The sequence below is a fragment of the Alligator mississippiensis genome, chromosome 2 (assembly GCF_030867095.1).
Source record: "Alligator mississippiensis isolate rAllMis1 chromosome 2, rAllMis1, whole genome shotgun sequence".
NCBI lineage: Eukaryota > Metazoa > Chordata > Crocodylia > Alligatoridae > Alligator > Alligator mississippiensis.
In genome coordinates this window covers 65412789-65435358 of record NC_081825.1, presented here as the reverse complement: position 1 = coordinate 65435358, position 22570 = coordinate 65412789, and the positions used below count along the sequence as shown (strand labels likewise).

Below are 22570 nucleotides of genomic sequence, written 5' to 3'. Positions count from 1 at the left end.
CAGTATCAGACTTGGCTTCTATTACACTTTTTTCTGAAATTATGCACTCATGGGACTTGGTTAGGGATTTGCACACTAACCCTTTCATAAAATATTCAAAGCAAAATTCTTAAGCCCATGTGTCAGATATCTACTAAAGCATTCTTTCTGTGCTCCCCACAGAAAAGAACTGCTGATGCCAATTCAAGTTCTATGCCTTGCAGGAAGGCAATGTAGAGAAACAAGCTCCGAAGGAATGCTGTCATCACTTTGGACCACACAGATTTTGAATGCTGTTCCCCAAGGACAGATTTGTATTATTTATTTTAAGGGTAGAACTCTTCAGGCTCTGAAGCAAGTGTATTAGTGCAATTTAGAGATATGTAATGTGCAGCAGAACCTGCTGCTCTTTTTTGGGTACAAAGTGTGGTATAATCAGTGATAAGCATGCCAAATATTTTAATCTCTTTCATCTTAGATCCAAGTTTACTACACAAATCATATCAAAGCACAGATCATGATCTTTAAGTTTATATTTGGAACACAGTAAAATTAAGAGTTATCATATTGCAGCTAACTGTGGGATACATTTGTGGCAGATATTTATGTTACACATACATTATGCATTTCTTTGTACATAAGGCTGAAGTTTAACTGATTGAAATAAGTTCAGTTTCACAGTTCACTTTATTCTCTTTTCAATTATTTAGTTCAGTTTTGTAGGTGAAATCACTTTCACTCTGTAATATGGGCAGAGACAACAGTGCAGATTCTGTTCTCCCCAAAAGTATCAAGCTCAGAATTACATTTCTCATTAATAATAAAAGATGCCATTTCACAGTTCACTACTCTTCATAACAATACATATTTAGTCATTTTAAATTTATATACTCTTCTAAAAATAATTTTGAATGCCTAACAGCTATATACAAGTAGATACATTTATCAGAACTGCTATGTAGCTGCCACTAGAGTGGAGGGTAGTAGCTAACTGGTATGCAACTGGGGAAGAGGGAATTTTGATGCATGTATCTTGCACTGTAGTGTAGCCCTGGCACTGGAAGCAGCCTAGCTATGGCTTCTTGGAATTCTGCATGGGCTAAGCAGAGTAAATTAATCTTAGCGCAGCTCTATGCTAACGCAAATATACCGTTTCTGGTAACAGGCTACAGATATACGTTCATTTGTAGAACTACAAAAAACAAGTGCTACAGTACTGCAGCCTCAGCATTTTATAGTGCCCCAAAAATAAAGCACTGTGGGGGCATGTGCACGTGCACAGCCCCCAGCTGGCATGCTACAAAGACACCTCAAAGACCTGCCCTCCAACTGGGGGCCCCTGCTCTTTTGCCTCTCACCCCACTCATGGGAGCCTGTAAGTAAGGCAACCACAGGAGAAAGGTTGTCTGTAGTTGATACATAACTGTGGCATCAGCCAGAGGTAACCCTCTCTGCTGCCACTGCTGCAGTGAATATAACTGCTCTTGTCACTGCCCTGGTAGTGGCAGTGGTACTGGCAGCAGCAGCTGTTCCCATGATAAGGACACCAGCTGTTGCCAGTGCTCCTGTGGGGCTCGCTGTGGCTGAACTTGTTGTCAGGGAGCTAACTGCTCTCCCCGCTTGCTTTTGCAGGTGGGGGATGGAGAGTGGAGGACTGTGGGATGCTGGGGGTCTCAGAGACCCTTTGCAGCACTACTTGTAACTGTCTGTGTTACATATGGCGCAAAAAAATGTAGTGCTACATAAAGTTTACTCCTTGAAAGCCAGATCTGTCATTTTTGTGGTGCTATAAGGAACGTGTAGAGGTAGATGCTCACTTTTTTTAGTATTACAAGGGTGTTTGTAGCTCTACAAAAGGAATGCATATCCACAGCTTTAGCTACCTTAGGCATTACTACACTGCTCCAGTATGTGACATAAAGACATAGCCTTAGTCAATATTTCCCATTTTTTTATTATGCACCAGTCAATTATTACTCTTCACTCCCACATCAGCAGGATGCTGGTGTTAGTAAAGGATCTCTCTCAGATGTAGCTGCTAGGCACTTTGTGTTCATTTTAGGTAAAAGCTGTTACATAAACATAGAGTAGTAGTATGTATTGTTAGTGAGGTTAGTAAGCAGAAACTGAAGATGGCTGAATTATTACTTTTAAAAGTAGTTGCCTGGAAACAGCGATATCAAGCAGACCATTTTAAATCTTAGTTAAAAGCCTAAAGTGAAAAGTCTACTTACATTGAAATGCTGTGTACTCTATTTATCTCAGGAAGAAAAATGATTGTACTAATTTTGCCTGAATTTAAACCTGTATTTTCATGGAATATGGCTACTTAAAGTTAATGTTCAGAACACAAAGACTCCATCTAACCAAGCGCATGGTAATATATTTAATATTAATATGCTTTGATTCTTTTTGAGTGATTACAATTTTTTAAATTACAAAATAATTCTCTTTACCTCATACAACTAACAAGTTAGTTTACTAAAACTGAAAGAATTTTAAGAGTTACTTTGTTGTTGTTTGACTCGTCACATGCATTTAACTTGACTTTGGTAGAAAGACTGGACCAGGAGTCAAACTATTTCAGTATATACCTAGTAGATGGTCCCTACACCATCATTTGAAATACTTGGGAGATACTGAAGAACAATTTAGGGCAGCCACCCTAGATATACTAGGCAGGAAATGCAGAATATTAAGCTCCTCTACATGGAGATTTAGAAAGCCCAGAGATATCAGTATTTTAACGTCAGCTTCTCTTAGGAGCTATCCAGTAGGCATCTCTGTTCATTTGTGATACACAGTGCCTACACCCATTTCTGAGTATAGCCATGTAGTAGGTTTGGAAGAGAAGCAATTCAGAATTTCTAATCTCACTTTTCTAGTGCTGCCAACCTCCTCCTGCTACTTTGCCACTTGCCCAAGAAGTGGGAAACCTTATAGGCCCAAATCTAGTACTCTCCCTGTCCCAGGAAAGTGCCCTAACCACTAGGCAACATAAGATTTGCTCTTGCTTATTTTCTTTTTGGCTGTTCTTGACTGCCCCGTTACCTAGCTTCAACAGACAAGGGTGAAAAGTGCCCTCACTCAGCCTATTCTATAGCCTGATAGTTAGGAAAATGGAAATTGTAGGTTCAAATCTTTTTAGGATGAAGGACACTGAATTTGACATATGATAAAATGGGATGTATTCAAGCCAGACTGTGAACTCTACCTTGTTTAATGAAAAAAATACTGGACACCAGGATTGCAAAAGTCTGGATCTGCCTGAAGAGATTCTTTGTGCTGCATTCTATCAGGCAGTTGGCTGCTCAGGAAAGGTTTGACACCTTGCTGAAGGACTGACACAAAAATAAGAGACTTCTAAATGATAATCTAATACCAATGACTGGTTGCTCATGGTAGCTGGGCCAATAGTTAACAGACAATGGTATTTGCATTTTTAAACTCATAAAGGTCTCTGCAAGGGAAAGGAGAGGGGATGGACGTGCATGATTGGTAAGACCTGTAGCTTATCAGTTTGAACACACCGCTCAAAGACAAGGGCCGAATGAAGAATCAGGTTCTATTCTGTGCATTGCTACATACGGGGAAATGAAAGGGGATGAAACTTAGACCAAGAGGTCCATCTCAAAGTTTTGTTGATTTTTCAAATACCAGTAAACCTCATGTACCTTAACATTTAAGTAACTGTGGTTAAGAAAATTCAGCGATTACCGTATATTCGCGCATATATCTCACAGTGTATACACGATTTTACAAAAAAAATGGATGGGTGTGGGCTATCGGGGGGACTTTTTTTCCCTGCAGGGGGCTGGGGCCAGGGTGGGTTGTGCCGCCTCCCCGCTGGACCCGGGCAGGCCGGGCTGTGACGCCGCCTCTGTGGGGGGCAGCTGCACCGCCGCAGGGGGCCGGCGCCAGGGCGGGCCGGGCTGCGCTGCCACGGGGGCGGGGGCAGGCTGCACCACCACCCTGCTGGGCCCGGCCAGGCCGGGCTGTGCCGCTGCTGCCGCAGGGGCCAGGGCCAGGGCCGGGGCCGGCTGTGCCGCCGCTGCCACAGGGGCCCGGGCAGGCTGCGCCCCCTCCCCGCTGGGCCAGGGCAGGCCGGGCTGTGCCGCTGCTGCTGCGGGGGCTGGGGCCAGGGCGGGCCGGGCTGCGTAGCCTCACTCCTGGGCCCAGGCAGGCCGGGCTGCGCCACCTCTCCATCTATATGCCGCCACGGGGAAAACGTGGGTGCACGGACTTATTTACAAAAATACGATTTTCTGTGGGTTATACGTGGGTGCGGCTTATACCCGTGAGCGAGGTATATGCTTGAAAATGCGGTAATATGATTTTCTGCCATGTTGCTCCTAAGTAGGGTGAGACAGTTTACCTGCGAAGCCCAGAGTACCGACAGAGATAGTGGAGCTCTGATAAGGCATATTTAAGGAGCTGGCAGTGGTCTGACTGTATCATGCACTGATTCTAAGGTCTAGGATGGTTGGATGCCAGCATCCTATGTCTCAATGGAGGGCATGAAACAAGAAATCTATGCCTGGGAATGTGTCCTAGAGAATTAGAGCTAAGAAAAGTGACTAGATTCTGGTCAGACCAATTAGCTTAAAAATACATGGGACCCAGTATTTGAACCAGCATGCAGACTGATACTCCCACAGGTATGGGATTGGGCCATAACATCACACATCTCTTCCTCCCTCCAACTCAGAAGCTAAAATTTGGAACCTAATCCAGATTTAAAGAATATTATGAGTAGCTACCATACGATACAAAATTATGGGCAGAAAAGGAAACATTAGTACTGAAATCAATTACAAAATGTCTACAATTACATTACTCAGAAAGACAGCTTTGGCAATAGGGCTAGAAATACACTGTGCTTTTAAAAATGTGTGCAATTATAAACTGAAGTGGGTTTAAACTACTTAACCAGTTTTTTGTGGAAAATCGACCTTCACAAGTCTTTATTTGTACCTTCATTACTATATCATACATAATTACAGGACATAGAGAAAATAGAAACAGAAACTCACAAATGTATGTTGTCAAGTAGGGAGATAGATTTCCTTGAATGTGGCATAATAAGCCAACAGGCCAACAAAATATTGACAGTCTCAGATAGTCTTTTGTAAGTCTAAAAATGGAAATCTTATGACCATTTTAGTAAAAAATACAATATGATATGTTAGATATTGTGAGGGTTACATTCTCATAATCTATCCCAGAATTCTGTAATGGAAAACAAAACACTGACACTTTAACATTCAGCCATTCCCATCAGCATGCTAGCACATTTAGACTGCGCAGCTAACACATACCGTAACTTATCTGCTATAGAGTTCCTTCTTCACGCAGGATTTGAAAGTGGTATACCTCTGTACAGTTTTGTAGCCCTGTGGAGCAGAAGATGGAGAAGTGCGCAGATGCAGACAACATGTGAAGGCAGCCATAGGTAAGCGTGAGACAACAGTTTCATGAAAATACAAAAGAATGTGATTAAATGACAAATAGATAGAAGTTATAGTGTACCTAGCCAGAGGTAAAAAAAAAATAAAAAATTATTATTTGGTGTTTATATTACAAATTATTATTTGAAAATAGAATTTTTACATAAGAGGGAAAGGGTTTCCATCATCGTTTTAAAAATAAAATAAAGAAACAGCCATCTTAAATCAAACAAAGAGCTAAGAAAATATATTTCCTGTTAGAATATTTGCATATGCTTTAATAAACCAATGGCAATGTTCTGATTGGCCACTAGGTGGCAGCTAAATACCCCAGTTCATCTAAATAAACTCTCTCTTTCTTATTTTTCAAGTTAACAATTATCCTTTAATTTCAAATACTATATTGGTGAAAGAGAAAAATTTTATGTGGTAAAATCTATTGTTAGACATTACATTCTTATATATATATATATATATATATATATATATATATATATATTTTACATGTTAGTTTCCTGGATATTCTACTTACAAAAGCAGGAACTGGAATTTTAGTTTCCTAAAGTTTTAATGGTTATAATACTATAATTTATAATATTGAAGTATAGCAATAGACAAATAGACAGTTTAAGACAATGGATGACAAAACAATGATATTACTTCATATGAAGAATAGGGTCTGGTCTTCTTTTTCATCCTTTTATTGACTTTTTTTAAATAGAAGAGCTCCAGCCCTGAAAGTACCTTAACGTACCTTGGCAAAAGTCTATGGGTTGGATTCACCTTGTGGGTCATATGTTTGACACCCGTGGCTAGAGAAAATTTTTATTTGGGCTCAGGAGGATTTCACAACACTGTTATTATTGTTATATGTAAAATAACTGCAAGCTTTTTATAAGCACGCTTACTCAGTAATATCAATTAGTAGGAAATATTGTTTTAATAGTCAATCAAAGCCAGTTTAATATTTTTGCCTTCAAAGCTGCACTCAAGGTTAAGAATATTTTTATTAACTGTAATTACTATGTTTCAACTACTACCTAACATTTAAATTCAAGAGTAAATCCCAACTGTAGAAAACTGAAGTTGTCTTAGCCAAAATGAGAAACTATATTAAAATGAGATGCTAATAATACACTATTGTCATTGCTTAGTTCATGTTTTATGAAAAAGAAATGTTAGCTACAAAAGTAAAAAACACTGCTATTATTTACTTTCTTACTAAATATTTTAGCTAATCAACAGCTGATGTGATTTTGGTGAGTGTGTATCTATTTAATATTAACACTTTGCACCTGTAGTTTGTAAACTGGTTAAAGCTAGGCCAGGTAAATATGTCCGTGCAGATATTATACTGGAAGAAGCAATTATATATTATTAGAAATATTATACTAGAAGAAGCAATTAGTCTCCTTTTGTTTATATGATGGAATCTGAACTTGCATTCAATACATATTTATGAAGAAAGAAAGAGCCTTATCAGTAATTTGTTTCAATTAAGTAAGAAATAATTGCTTCAGCACATTGTAAGTGTGATGATACTAGTGGCTAAATGGTGACATTGCTCTTGTTATGGCTATACTGACTAATTTTTTAAGGACAAATTAGATGAAAAGAAAATTATTTTGGCTACTGAAGCCATTTTTGCAACTGTCTTCATCTTGAAAGATCAGTGATATTTGCTGCCAAAATGAGCACTTAACAAAAGGCAGGAAAGACATAACATGATTTTCTCTTTTCATTCTAAATCTCGGGAATGTTTTTGAGTGCTATTAAAATGCAAAGGAAAAAAACTGTAAGAGCTCTGACTACTGCTCATGGTAGTTGCACAAACGTTTGCATCAATTCAAGAAACTTGCTGGAAATTAATATTGAGTTCCTTGACTTCTGCTCTTCCATGGAACGAGCATATATATATTTAATCAATAATACAATTAGGCAGTGAGAAGAAAATAAAATGAGTGATGTGGTCACTTTGGTAGTAGATTGAATTATGAACTCTTTGTACATACTGAGTTGCACTTAATTTCTACAGTATACCCAGTAAATTAGTGGGATCTCTTGTAGAACTATCACATCCTGGCTTAGGATCTCTATTTACTGAATTAAAAGATATTGAAATGAGCTATAGAGAAGTGTGCTGCATGCAGAAAGCAAAATAGTGCAGGATGAAAAAGACACCTAAGGGTTATACTTGATTTTTGTCTTGATTTTTGTAACATTTAAGACAAACATAAAATACTATGCATTTGCAAAAATGATTTATTAAGCAGACCATGTTCCAGTTACCTTGCTACATACTACCCATTTGCCATTAGTAAATATAGTTAAAACTTACAGCCAAACATCTTCTAATGGTTGTGAAACTATTAGCACCATATCATAAATGGTTTTTATGGTTTGAGCCCCAGCAAGGAATAAGTTCTTGTCACATATCCATTAGTTGGTTTTTTTTTTAACTCCCACTGAATTAAAATCCAAATCATGCAGTAGATTCAACATCACCTTATATATAAACCCTAACATTATTAATATTCATCAATTACAGATCTAGAAATCTAATTAAAATGACTAATACAGGGAGTAAAATCATATTATGATAAAACAGAATTAAATGTCAATTGAATGATTATAAACTCCACAGTGAAAGCTTTTTAAACTTATATCTAAACTTACACTTTAAAATTCAATTGCAAATCAAACAATGTTGACAACGGTATACATATGTAAAGAAACAATAATAGAAAAAGTGTACAACTTCACATGGTCATTATTTTCTAAAAAGATGTGAATTTTTCTCAGTGCTTTTATTAAAAACTAAGATTATTTCTAAACTTGAAAACAAATCACACAGGTGTAGGAAAGCAGCTGTAAAATTGCATAATACCACTATCTAACAAGGTTCACACTTGCTTATTTCTCAGTCCCAACTGTTATTTCAAAATTATTTGAAGTTTCTACCACAATAAAGTCTTCTTTTCTGGTGCCAGTGAACTGGGGGAAATCCATAGAGGACAAGGAGGTTTACACATGTACTCAAATGGCAGAGCTCTGAAGCCAATTTGCAGGCTCGGTTGCCTAAACTTTAGGCAACCAATTTTTCTACCCCCCTGCCATCCATAATACTGACATTAACCTCCTAGATCAGTCTGCTTCAGTAGTCCTTAAAAACATACATGATGAAAGAGCTGTTGATGTGCTACCTGTAGTTCTTTGATGATTCTAAAATTAAGTTAATTAAAATAAATATAGAATTAAAATTCTTACCCTGGATCCTCGATGCAGTCTGTCTTTCATGACGCCAATAAATTCTTTATAACTCAACTGGTCATCTCTGTCCACATCAAAAATCTTGAAGACTGTGTTCACCAAATGTGGTGAAAGCTTCAGGCCTGTAGCTACATACACAGCACGCTTGAATTCATCTACATAACCAAAACAGCAATAAAAAGTGAAACACAGACATCACTATGTCCTTTAACTTCTGAGTATACTGTATAAAAAATGTGCATGTTGTGATATACAGCACTTCAGTATAAACATTTCTAGTGGACAACGTGTAATAAAATGCAAGATATAATACTATTTTAACTTAAATTTGCCCATTTTAGTATTCAATAAATAAGAAAATGTGAAAGGGTTAAATTTCACAGATGTAAACATGGCTTTAGTTATACAATCACTAATTATTTTAGTTACACATATAAGTCAAAGGTTGTATAGGAAAAAATGTGGCCAAATTCTCTGCTGGAGAGACAGATGCAACCTCACTGAAATCAATGAACTTATCAGAAAAAATGGTTCACAGGTTACAATATACAAACTTTACTGTATGTAGTGACAGAATTAGAAATCTGTGTCATAATCAAAGTCTGAGTCCTCCACACTTACCTTGTCACACAATCTTATACTTAAGCAACATTCCCCCTCCAAATTCTTTTCTTGATCCATTACTTAAGAGAGACAGTGGGACCAAAGAGCCCCATTTCTACATATTTGTTGGCTATGTCTGAGCTAAAGGGGACACTACTGAGTGTCTGAAATTATTTTTCAGTCATTATCCAGTTTTTCAATTTTAGGAAGCAGAATTTCCTCCTCAAAGTCTTACATGTAATAATGCACACTTTGGAACACACAATGGAAAACTGCATTCCATAGCGATTTTACCATAGAACTGAAAAATCTATGGTAACACCTTGAAAATATTAAGTATTCCAAATATAATGTTCAATTATGAATCCATGTATACTTTTCCTTTTATTTAAACAAACAAACTTCAAGTTTATCATGAAGATGATTTGACAACACTGTTCATGGGAGGAGGAGGGAGCTGTGTATGAGACCTTTTCTGAATAAAGCAATAGGTAAAAATAATTAATTTTAACAGTAAAAAAATGAAATTAATAAATTCTGATACATAGCTATTTTTCTAGTTTTAAAAGAGCAGGAATATTCACATGAATTTGTATTGGCTACATCTACTTAAGAGACAATGTCTACTTCAAGAAAATTTCTTAACAGATAGTGGTATAAAAGGCAACATTCTTCTGATAAACTGCAGAAGTATCTTTATTTCCAAGTATCAAGAAAAGATCTCATTGATACTAGAATAGTAGTATAACTGTAATAGCTAGTTATGATGAAATTTTGCCTGGAAAAGTGAAGATCTGCAAATAAAAAACGAAGTTGCTTCTAACTAAAAAAAGAAATAGTTCTATGAAATTATAAATACTCACCTTGTCCTATGGAACGATTTGCAAAATTATACATTTGCATTGCAATAGCAAAATCTTCTAGATTGTTCAAAAACTGGAAAAATGATCTGAACTCATCAAATGTGATACCCTATTAAATAAAAGAAGCCAATGTGAATTAGTACTGTTAGAATACTCAGTAGAAATGACAAGTGAACATCAGTTAGATCATTTATTTGGTAACAATATTATCTCATCTCTTCCCATCCATCTGCTGTTTGTTGTCACTTTTTTTCTATAGATTGTAAGCTTTGGAAAAGGAATTATCTTTTTATTCTGTGTCTGTACAGCACTTAACTCAGTGGGGCCCTACTCCATCACTAGGTAGCCTATGTATTATTAGATATAATAATAATAATTTGAATTTGCTTGTGGGTAAGACTAGAATAGATTATGTAAGCCAGGGAACTTCTTTGCTTTGGCTTATTTCATGTCAACATACTTATCTACTACAGAATCTGTTGGGACTCAAATTTTGAAACAGCAGAAGTTCATTCTGCAGACTGCAGCAGATCTATCAAATACAAGAGATGCTTGCTAATTTAGTGATGTGAGAGAAAAACTTTTGATTCATTCTTGCACCTTTTTCCTGGTTTTCCTCTTATTTTCTCTACAGAAGATGAGGTAATCTATAATCGAAGCACATCTCATTTGCATTCCATAATGCCCCTTCCTAAGAATAAAGTCCCTGACTTTGCCTCACCATGAGAATTGATGCTAAATTATTACATTAGACATAGGTAGGACATTCACATGGTAGAGACTTGCAAATGTAGGCAGTCTCTGTAAAACTTGTCATGTAGTCAGAAACCTAAGTTCTAATTTTGGCTAAGTTTTCCTGTGTACATCTTGCACAAATCACATAAATTCTTAGTGTATTTGTTTCCAGCAAGGATGTGGTCTGGCCCAATTCTTTAAAAATATGATGCATTTCGTATTCTAATTGCTCCTTCCGCTTAGATCCTTAGCAGAATGTTGATAATAAGACAGATATCAAGTGCCTTTCCTGGCTCCCATTAAAAGTAAACTAGTGAACAAAAAAACACCTAAGGAAAAAAACACAATAAAAAGCATAAGGTTCATCCAGAGATTAAAATGGAGTGTTTACTTACTTCCTAATTTACTCCTCCACTAAGAGGAGCCAAAGCTAGCAAATATAAAAGCAAATCCCAAAACAATGGAGGCTGAGTTGCCAAGTTGAAAGCTTTTCTCCAGTCATATTAGCATGCAGTCATTATATAAACTAAATTATTATCACTTCAGTTATTTGAGCAACCATAGAATTGCTCAAAGCTGCAAAAATGTATGCCCCCTATAAATTTCAGCCTTTGTGACAAGAGGGATGCATTTTGCTTTTTTATTTTGTTCTAAAACTTTCTTATGAAAATGTTCTACTGAGTGGATCAGTCTCCTAAAGAGAGATAATCTAAGTCGTTAAGGGCACTGATACTTCAGATGGATCAAGCACCAATGGCAAAACTCAATAAAATTAGTCTGGCTATTGGGCATGTTCCCCAATGGTATATTTTTTAGGGTTTCTTTAAGTCTGTGTTTTTACTTGACAAATACAATATATTTTTCTATCATTTTAAAATCAAATTAAAATAATACATCTATGACACAATATGCTGCTGAATTACTAGTAATAAGATTTCATTACAAATGTGTACCATTATCCTTAACCTCATCATCACTATTACTACATCTGTAAGCATTTTTAGTTAACAAATACTATGAAGGTTTTGTTGATTTTTAAATCTCAGCATTTCTAATGAAGTTCTAGCTAGTTATACAGTCTGAATAACCTGTCTAAAATGGTCTCAATGTGGAGAGTGAATGAATGTCAAGGTATCCCAATTACTTTGCCTTTTATGTATTGTTAGCTGGGAGGGAGTTTCATCTAGATGGGGGCTTGCCAGGTACAGCAAAGGTTCAGACACACTGGCCTGTACATAATATATTTTGAGCTTCAGCTTTCTGAAATGCTATGAAAATTAATGGCTTCTTTGAGTTGATATTAGAGGTAAGGTGTTTTTGTTAAGTAGACAAAAGCAACTGTATGTAGAATCTAAGTATAAACTACATGTACTTTACAACCTTTGACTTAGTGACAAATAACACAAATAAAAGGCCTGATTCCTTTGCCACACAAATCTAACTGAAATCAACTGCATTCCTAGATGTTTAGTACCTCCCAAGTTCAGACCTGTAACTTTAGACAGAGAGAGAGAGAGAGAGAGATGCACAATTAAAAAAACTAGAAGGCAGAGGCACAGCAGGGCAGCTCTGCAGCCCTGGGTAGCCATGCCACACAGGGCAGTGCCAGCAGCCACAGTGCCGATGGTGGCAGCCGCTATTTTTGCAACCCCTTCCCCTCCCCACAAGTGGTGCCCAGGACTGTTAACAGGAGATGGGCATGCAGAGTTGGATGACAATTTCCCATCTCTAGAATAACTTTTGTAAAACCAAACAATTCTAACAGAATACTCAACCTTATATTGCGTATGTTTTGATACGTTAAAGGATGTAAATGCATTTCCCAGATTCCTAGTGGAAACCATATATTTTCCAGGTAAAAGTGAAGGAAAACTTCTAGTTCATTGGGCAGATTATATTTTTAGCAAAACAAAGTGAACTGTGACATGAATACAGCAGTGCTGTTGAAAAAGATGATCTTACTGTAGGAGCCGATATTTGTAGTAATTCAAGCTGCCAGTCTAAATGAATCACTACTTGGCACCTAGCAAAAGGAGGAGAACATCTTGTAAGCAGGCAGCATGCCAGCTAAACACTTCAACATGAATATAGTCAGCCAAATGATCAGCACATTTTTATGGGCCTCTGCATAAAGAAAGCCACAAAAAGAGTAACAGTGCCAACTGTGAGAATAGCAGCTTACTACTGTGCATTCTAGAGCAACATCTTTGAAAGTTATCAGTCATGTCTTTGTATTGGAGAATATAAGAATTAAATGTTTTGCAACAATAAGGATGTAGTATCATGCTAATTATATTATTAGTCAGAAGGGGTCAAATCAAGTGTGCTTAAACGAACTGGATAAGCCACTGTTTTAGGAGCATTAGTCCCCTTTTCAAAAGCTGATGAAGGTCTGAGAGTTCTGTTTCTAAGGGGTTACTTTCTCTAGGGGCCTTATTGACCATATCAGTAGTGTATGGCTGTAGAAATGGACAGCTTTAATTTAATTTAATGCCTAGAATAAAGGACGACATACCAAGGGATATGTGGGCAAGTTCCTATTTAGATGAGAGATCACCAACCAAAGAAAATGTTTAGGGGCCACATGTAGTCTGGGAAGAGAATGTCCTTGGTTGATGATTTTGTTACACCAGCAAAGTTCCCCAAACTGTGAAGCAAACACTTTTGGCAGGGCTTTTAGAAATACTTAATATAAAGTCCCTAGGAGCACAGCATCATGTGTAAACTGCGTAAATGCTACACTGAACATGGTGGCTGAAACAGAGGGGTGTGAGGATGGTCAACTTTACTGCAGCTGAGCATAAAAAACCCAGGCAAAGAAAGGAGTGAAGCTTACATGTTAAAGATTTTTCCCACTCATTACAGTAGTGTTACAGGATTAAGACACAGAACTTGAAGAAGCACTTCATGTATTTAAGATATTGAATTAAAATAAACTAACTTCACCTTAGCTAGTCAAATACATGCATCTTTACACTTCTTACTATATACCTTTTTTAACTTGTGTGCCATGTATATAGTATTGAAGTAATTAAATAAACTTTTGTTTTCCTAAGGAACCTTTTTCCAAGCATATAAGACTTGATTTCAGAAACAGCAAAACATATCTGGCTCCATACAGTAAGAAAACTAGACAATACTAAAGTAAAATCAATTTCTATGGAATTCAATATAGATTCCATATGAATATTTCTGGCTTCTATTCAAAACTGTGCCTATTGACAGCTAGTTCGTATCTTGAAAAAAGGTTAGTGAGTAGCACCACTCTCCCAGAAACAGAACAAAGAACAACCTGTCTCAGTCACAATTCCTTCTCTGTTTTCCCTGGCTCTGAGGAGCGAAAGGTTTACTTCAGTCTGTACAGGGAACCCATCAGCTTCTCTGTCCAGAAAGCACGTAAATGGATTAAGTTCAGGAATTTCCTACTTATGCAGACTAAGGGAAAGAGAGGAAGTAGGAGCATCAGGTGAGTAACCTTATTACCTATGCACCTGGGTAAGAATTGTGACCCTTCAAGTCCAGAGCAATTGCAATTTTAAATTCAATTCAATAACAGTCATTTGTTAAATGCCTTCTTAGGTCATTTGTTGTCTTTGTAACTCCAGCTTTCCATTCAGGTATTTTGTTTTAAACCAAAGTCTGCTATTTTATAGTATTGCAGTGGTTCTTATTTATGTGTAATTTTTCAGTCTAACAGTTTAAGGTAATTGCTAGGCAGAATATTTACCTGTGGAACTGTTTTCACGTCCACAAGTTAAACTGTCAACACTGTCAAAATACATGACCATTTTAAACAAGGTCAAACTGTTTGCAAGTATTTCTAGAGCAGATTAACCTGATCCTTCTATAAACACAAATAGAAAAAATATATCCAAAACATCCAATGGTTGAAGACCGACTTGTAACAACATCCCTATTGATTTGCATCCATGCATTCAATTACCACTAGAGTCTTCTGTTGCTTAGATACACTACTGACAACACATTTGTTGCTAAACAAATGGAGGATTAGCTACTTAATGTTCTTTGCCATTCTTTACTACCCAGATTCTGAAAATATCTCTTTAACCATTGATAAGAACCATTCACTCATCAAAGACTAGCTATAAATGATCCACTATTAAGGTGTCAGGCTAGTTTTTAAAGAGATATTATTTAGGTGGTAGTGAAGAGGTAAAGGTAGAAGGTGTTTTCATTAGAGTTGAAAAGCCTAGAATGATTTAATTTCTTTAGAGCATTTACATTTTTTGTTGTTTAGTATAAAAGTTTAACCTAGTATAAAGCCATAGCCATTGCAATCTGAAAAATTATTCGAGAATTCAACATGTTCCTTGTTATTTAACCCAATATACATGTTATTTAGTATGGATTTTGTAAAACAGAAAATGCAAAGTAAATGATCTAAGATACTTTGTCTGTAATCCAGATACCACTGATATCAATGGGAAACTGACTTACAGGACACCAGGGCCGTGTCCAGATGAGCGCGGATGTTTAATGCCCTGTAAACAAGTAGGAGTGGCGCACCTTGCGCAGCAGCTACTTGTCCCCAGGGAACGCCCATATCACGTGCACTTTGGTGCGTGGCAAGTTACCCTGGGGCAGTAGGGGAGGCTGGAGCCTAGCAGCCTTATCTGGGGTCCTGGGGGCTGCTGTGTGTCCCAGCTCCGCTTTTTAGTGGCACATGTTGCCCGTGCATGACCCGCAGAAAAAAAAAAGCAGTACAGCGCATTCATGGGCACTGTTCACTTGCAGCCTAGAGAATACCTGACTGTGTGGCATGTGGTGCTCCACATGTGTTTGCAGTGCCACATACCACACAGCCGTGCTCATCTAGACGCGCCCCAGCGTTTCACTTCTGGGACTTTTGGGTTTTATGCAGCTGTAGTGACCAAGTAACTACCTTTTCTTCAGGGATCCTGCAGCACACATTTTCCAAGTAGCTTGATGTATTTTCCACATTTGTATATCTCAAAAGAATACGAGCAAAGTCTTCCTCACTGATAGTGTTCATCCCATTTGAGTAGGTAAGGAATTCTATTTCTAGAACTTCAGTTTGTAGGTTATCCATAAACCTAAAGTACAAACAAATATTGAACAGGAAATAATACTTTACACTTCTACCATTCCTTTCACCCAAAGATTTACACAAAGCCAGGAAGGACCACAGTTCAATTTCCTTTAAAAAAATAGACAACTGAGTTCCCTGAATTTTCTTCTTCTGAGCTATATCATATCTTTTAGAAAAGCATCAAGTTTTGATTTAAAGAATAAAAGTGATGACAAATACATCACAACTCTTGACAAGGGATTTCAATGTTTAATCCTTTTACTGTCAAAAAACTGTCCTTTATTTTGAATGTTGTCCGGTTTGAATGTTGATTAGTTTCAACATCCAGCCTAGAACTTATCCAGCCAAATACTGTTTTTCGTTTATCTGCTAGTCCAAAGAGCAGATTATAACAGCTTTATTCCCAATGTAAGTACTTACAAACTGTGATCAGATCATCTCTTTGATAATTTAAATAGGTTGAACTGTAGTCTCTACAAGGCATGCTTCCCAATCCTTCAGTCATTCTTATGGCTCTTCTCTAAACTCTCATCAAATTGTCAACATTCTTCATGAATTGCAGACAACAGAAGTGGATACACTGGACAGACTGGGGCTAGAAGCAATTGCATCAATACCAAATACAGAAGTAACAGAAACCTCCCTAGTCCTATTTGATGGGTCCCTGATCATGCATCCAAAAATTGCAATAGCCTCTGTGGCCAGGATTTAGGCACAGACAGTAAAAAAGCCTGAGGTTGAATCGGTCCAAGTGACAGTTTTCTGTAAGCGTCATAAGTTAGATTCGTGGTGAACAGAACACGTTTGCCTTTTGGGGGGGGAGGGAGGGAGATGGAGGGGCACAAAGGCTGCCTGCTTTGGCTGAGGCCAGCAGGTTGGGGGCACTCCTACATACCTCCCAGCATGCCCCATGGGCTCCCCCAGCTGATGGAGACTGTTGAGAGCAGCCAAGCACCCAGACCACCCTTGACTCGCTGCTGAGCACAGGTGATCATGCCCCCAATCCCCTGCTGTGTCATCTCATGTCAGCCACAGGCAACCAGTGGCAGTGGGGAAGGGAGGCATCTGTTTTCCCATGCATGAGCCCTGGCACTTGGGCACCTACGTCCCTGGGCTGTGCCTTCCTGTGTGGGAAGAGGCATACTCATCCATACCTGGCAGTCTGGTTGGGTTCCATGGGGCTGCACCTGAGCACAGGGGTTCTCCTGAGCTCTGTGTCAGGTCTGTGGCTGCTCGGCTGGAGCAGTTGAGTGTACAGCGAGTGCTAGCATGCCTCCGGGCAAGGGGGGACTAGTGGGAGACTGCAAAGGAGCCTGGGATGCCAGTGGACACCGACCTAACTTGAACCACTAGAGTGTTACGCTTGGAGTTGATTTCCCCATGATCCAAAAGTCCTTTTCAGGGTCACTGTTTCCCAGGATAGAGTCTACATACTGGGAGTATGACCTACACTCTTAAGGCAGAATCCTATTTAGGTACATACACACATGGCACTCAACCAGGTGCATAACTACCATTTTTTAAATTTATGTATAATTTGCAATCTTATTCCATGTACAATGCAAATGTACAAGTATCCACATAACTACTGAGCATTCCCAGTGAGCTACACTCAGGCCAGGCAGGTATGCATGTATTTGGGCAAGCATAAGTTGTAGCAAGGCAAACACCTGTGATAAACACTGGAGGAACACACCCCTCCTATCTTTTAGCCAGCTAGCTAGTGATAGGGCACTCATACAGGAAGGCCCAGGTTCTAGGCCTCTCTCACCAGAAAAGGTTTGAATTTATCATCTGCTTCATCCCAGCACAGGTTAGGCTGGGCTCCTGGGCAGCCAAGAAAGGGAGATATGTGCAACCATAAGAGAACTAGCTAAAGGTTACGTGATCAATAAGGTGGCTGCTATCTGAAATAGAGTGGGTTCTGGGTCTAGCCTACAGTCTTGCTCCCAAAGGAACAGAAACTTCCTCACTATCTATTTCATCCAGTGAATGCAAGGTGCAGTAGCTCAGCTTCAAGAAGAGAGATGCAGAGGAGACTGCGTACTTTTGGTCACATCAAAATTCGTTAGTAGGTAAGGGATAACTAGAGAAAAAGTAAATACTGGTGGTACAAGTGAAGAAGCAGAAGACAAATTTTTAATTTTTTATTCAAGAAGAAACATGACTGTTTTTGGTTTTATGAATGGTTCACTTTCCAATGTCACAACTATATTCCTTCAACTGCCATAGTTAGAAAGTTAGCATTTGCTAATGGCTGCCACTGAGTTTTTATCTGTATTCATAATAGCCAATACTATGCGTAACATTTTTTGGCAAGGTTTTACTTTTAAATAGAAATAACTAAAAAATCTTAGCAACATAGGCATATATGAAGACACTGCCTCTCCCCAAAGTGCTCACAGTCAGAAATGGTGGTAGTATCAAGAATGCACCATCACATCCAGGAAATAGGACAACCAAAAAGAGGATGAACAAGCACAGCACCTCCTGCAGCACAGTACACCCTTTCAGTAGCATAGCATGCCATGACTTCATGGTAGGACATTAGCTTAGTTCCAATGTAAGGCAAGAATACTACCTGTTGAGTTTGTGTTTACACATTCTTCACAGGGTTCAGTTCCTAACCCCATGGTGAACGTTTAATCAGGGGCATACAGAGCAGCAGGAAGCAGTCCTATGAGTCTGCTGCAGTGCTTTGGATGTTTGCTATGGTTTCTATTTCAAAGGGTGTTGCTTCTCTGATGAGTTGCCTGGGACCACTAACAAACCCCAGCTTAGTAGGCAAGCAGCATCCTTTGAAGTAAGATCCCCAGCCAACAGTCTAGTAGCTTGTCCCTATTCAGCAAATTAAGTGGGTTGTGAACCACCCAAATACAAATGATCTGATCCTACTGTAATGAGCACTAAATTACCTTGCACATCTGATAAAATTATAGTGAAATGTCTTTTTGCCTCTGTTACAAAGAACACAAAAACACAATGCAAATTTTGAATAGTGTATATTTTAATGGAAGTTTCCTTCACCTTGTTTTCAAGTTTTTCAGCAGAAAAGAGAAAGCCCCTTTTCTCCACAAAAGAGTCTGTGATGAACTGAAAAGCAGATGCATTTAAAGAGAAAGTAAAAAAAATGTATATGCTATATGTAGTTAAAGGATCTAACTGGACCAGATAAAGAGGTTGGGAAGGCAAGCCATTGGATGAAACGTTAAGAGAAACTAGGTGCATTTAGTTTGCAGAAAAGGCAATTAAAGGAGAGAGATGATAGCAGTCTTGAAATATCTGAAAGGCTGCATAAAGAAGAAAGAATAACCTTTTTTCCTTGCTGTAGAGGGTAGGACACAGGGCCAGGTTCAGAATCTCCCAAAGCAGGTTGCGGGAGCAGCAACAAACACTGCAGGAGTGGATGGCACCCCCTGCTCCCAGCCTCTTCTGTTCCACCTGTGCAGGAAAACCACACTGTAGGAGCCTCTGGGGAGTTTAAAAAGTCCTAAAGCAGATGAAAATACCCCTTTCCTTCCCCTTCCTGCTCAGAGGCAGCCTGTTCCTGTCTTCACCCGCCCCCTTCATTCTCTGGAGCTGGGGGCAGGGAAGTTGCAGAGACAGCAGGGCTGAGTTGGGGCTGGGCTCAGCTGAAGAGGGGACAGTTGCAACACGGTGACTGGGGAGTTCCCCCCACCCTACCTAGTCAGAGCATAGGGAAGGGGAACTCTCATCCACCCCTGCTGCCCTTGTCGCCATTCCCAGCTGAGCGCAGCCCCTGAGCAACAGGCAGGAAAGGCTCTGGTACTTCTCTGCCCTCAGGACAGCAGGGAAAGGCAGATGGTGGTGGAGGAGGAGGGGTGGGCACAGGAGGCAGGGGTAGGGATTTTTTGAGCAGGAAGGGGAAGGGAGAGAGTATTTTCATCTGATGTAGGAACTTTAAAAAGTCCCTGGAGGCTCCCACGGTGTGGTCCAATCCAAAAGAGGATGTGACCAAGCCACTGCACGCCCCTTGAATCTGCCCCGGTAGGACCTGAAGTAATGGCTTTAAATAGTAGCAAAGCAGATATCAGGATATTGGATATCAGGAAAAAACTTCTTACTTTTGGAAAAATACGATGATGAAATAACTGCCCAGGAAAGTTGTATAATCTCCTTTATTGGAAGCTTTCAAGAAGAGGTTGGAAGGGGATGATTTAGGAATAGAATTCCTGCATTTATGTAGGAGGTAGAATAAGATGATCCTTGAGATCCTTTTTAACCCTATGATTCTATGTTAGGGGATAACTGTAATGACCATTTTATACAGAAATTATAAAATTGAAGCTCACCTATAAAAATCTTCAAAGTTTAGTTCAGCTTTTCCTTTCTTGCCAAAAAAGTGTACAAGCAACGTAGTATCGGACAGTAAACTTGTGATGTCATCTGCACGCTTAAATGTTAGAAAAGGAAAATTATTAATTAAGACTAACTGTATCAATTATAAACACATAATCCAAGAAAGCATTTTACAGATATCTTTCTTTTTTTCTAAATGCTATCACACAATAGATACTATGAAATGAATTTATCTATTCAATGTTTATCAAGTTATAAACGTAAGTTTAGTATTGAAACAGTACATTTTAGTTTTCATACACGTTCCATAAAACAACATTCACTTAACTACATTAAGTATAAAACATTTAACCCTTCCCCCACAAAAAAACCCCATGACATGTTAATGGAATATATAACATGGAAAAGTGTGAAAAGACATAAAGTGTGAAAGGAAAAACATATTAGAAATTAAGGTTGGATCATGAGAAAACTGCATATACATGCATACACATCCAAGAATTACATGCAGTTTTGGAATTACATGTAAATAAAACAGATATTGTACATATTTTCAAACCATTTCTAATGTTAGACTTGGCTTATTTCTATAAGTATTTGGAACAACCAAGTATATTTTCTTTTGCTGTTTTTGCTTTTAGCAAAATAGGCTTTTTGCAATAGGTGACTGAATGTTTGATCTTACTTTTTCTGAATATATTTAGAAAGTCATATGATTATAAAGAATTGCCATGAATATAACTATGTTATTTAGTCTCAAACTTCTGCTCCTAATGACCATAAATGAAGTACATTCTTACAAGTTGTCCCGTAGTCTGTGGTCTCAGTAGCAGATAGAGACCTTATAATATACGAAGGACATATTTGATAAAAGGTACCTCATGAAACAGATGTGTCACCTTGTGAATCCTATGAATGAGAAAGCAGCATACATAACTAGTTCTGGCAACTCAAGCCATGAAATGAAAAGACATGAATTAACCACAGATAATCACTATATTCTAATGACGGTTATGTATCATTGCACATTTTTACTGAATTATTATTTGTTGCAGTTTACCTATGAACATGGGTATACTCATTTTATCTTGTTTATGAAGACACTTTAGTTTTAACAAAAAGAGTTTTAAAAGCTATAAAAATGGGTAAATAAATAAGGCCACATAACTTCACGGTGTTACACATGGTTGCAGTCCTTTTAACATTAGTGGTACTTCACACAGGAGTTTATTGTGGGTACACAACTGGCTGAATAACTGCACCAAAGAATTATTGCCAGTGGCTCAATGTCGGAAGCACTAATATGTGGGATTTCCCATGGGTTTGTTCTGGGCCAAGTACTGTTCAAAATCTTCATTAAATTATGTAGAGTATGGGATTGACTCTTAGTATCTTTCTAGATGATGGGGTAGCACATATTTTAGATGACAAGTTTAGGGTTCAAAATAACCTTATGCAAAGGACCTGGGGGTTAGGTCCAAACAGTATACTGGGATGTACTAACAGAAAGGGTTGCATGCAAGCCATGCCAAGTGTTTTTTCCACTTCCTTTAGCCTTTGAGAGCCCTCACCTTGCATTATGGTGAAATTACTTCAAGAAAGATGTGGAAAATGGAAATAATCTGGAGGAGAGCAACAAAAATGATTAAAAGCCTTGAAAAAATATGGCATATAAAGGAGAAGGCTTAAAGGAGCGAGGTTATTTATTCTGGAGAAGAGAAGACTGAGTGATAATTCGAGAACAGTCTTCTAATACTATAAGGCTGTTATCGAAAAGGATGATAATCAAAACAATTGCTCTCTGCTTCCACAGGGGACAGGACAAGAGAATTGCCTTAAACTGCTACAAAGAAGATTTAGGTTAGCTATTTAGAAGAATATTCTATCTATGAGAGTAGTTAAGTATTGCAATAGTTTACATAGGCTAGGGATAGACATTCAAAAAGTGTGAGCCTGAATTGTTTACATCTTTGCAGGTTAGTCTAATCTGGCTTGGCTAAATCAGTTTGTAACCCAGACATCCAGAAATGCAGGCACATGCCTGCAGTGGCTCAGGCTAGAAGCTGGGGGGTGCTAGAACAGCCTTTTCTGCTTCCAAAGGGAAGAGCAGAGCAGGGCATGGCCAGACCCTGGCAGGACACACTGATTATTCCACCCACCCCTTCTAAGCAGCCCAGCAGGGAATGTTTATCTGTCCTAACTCAGTGTTTATCAACTCATTAAGAAACCAAAGCCTCTCTCCATTAACTAATGGAGCTCTTCTTAGACAGCTCTTCCAAGGA

The 22570-nt window shown here is 38.4% G+C and overlaps 1 protein-coding gene across 6 annotated transcripts in view; it reads right to left on the bottom strand.

Annotated features, from left to right (window-relative positions):
- The window catches only part of MICU3 (mitochondrial calcium uptake family member 3), a 117160-nt gene that overhangs the window by 7733 nt on the left and 86857 nt on the right, over positions 1 to 22570 (bottom strand). For 3 of the 6 annotated variants that reach the window (XM_059721785.1, XM_059721788.1, XM_059721789.1), the window contains 5 exons: positions 20282 to 20382; positions 15801 to 15972; positions 10163 to 10271; positions 8694 to 8851; positions 5298 to 5372 (listed from right to left, as the gene is read on the bottom strand). In XM_059721785.1, the coding sequence (XP_059577768.1) occupies positions 5304 to 5372; positions 8694 to 8851; positions 10163 to 10271; positions 15801 to 15972; positions 20282 to 20382 (609 nt within the window). In that variant the 3' untranslated portion in view covers positions 5298 to 5303. The remainder of the gene's footprint in view (positions 1 to 5297; positions 5373 to 8693; positions 8852 to 10162; positions 10272 to 15800; positions 15973 to 20281; positions 20383 to 22570) is intronic. The other 3 variants (XM_059721784.1, XM_059721786.1, XM_059721787.1) reach the window with 1 other exon arrangement.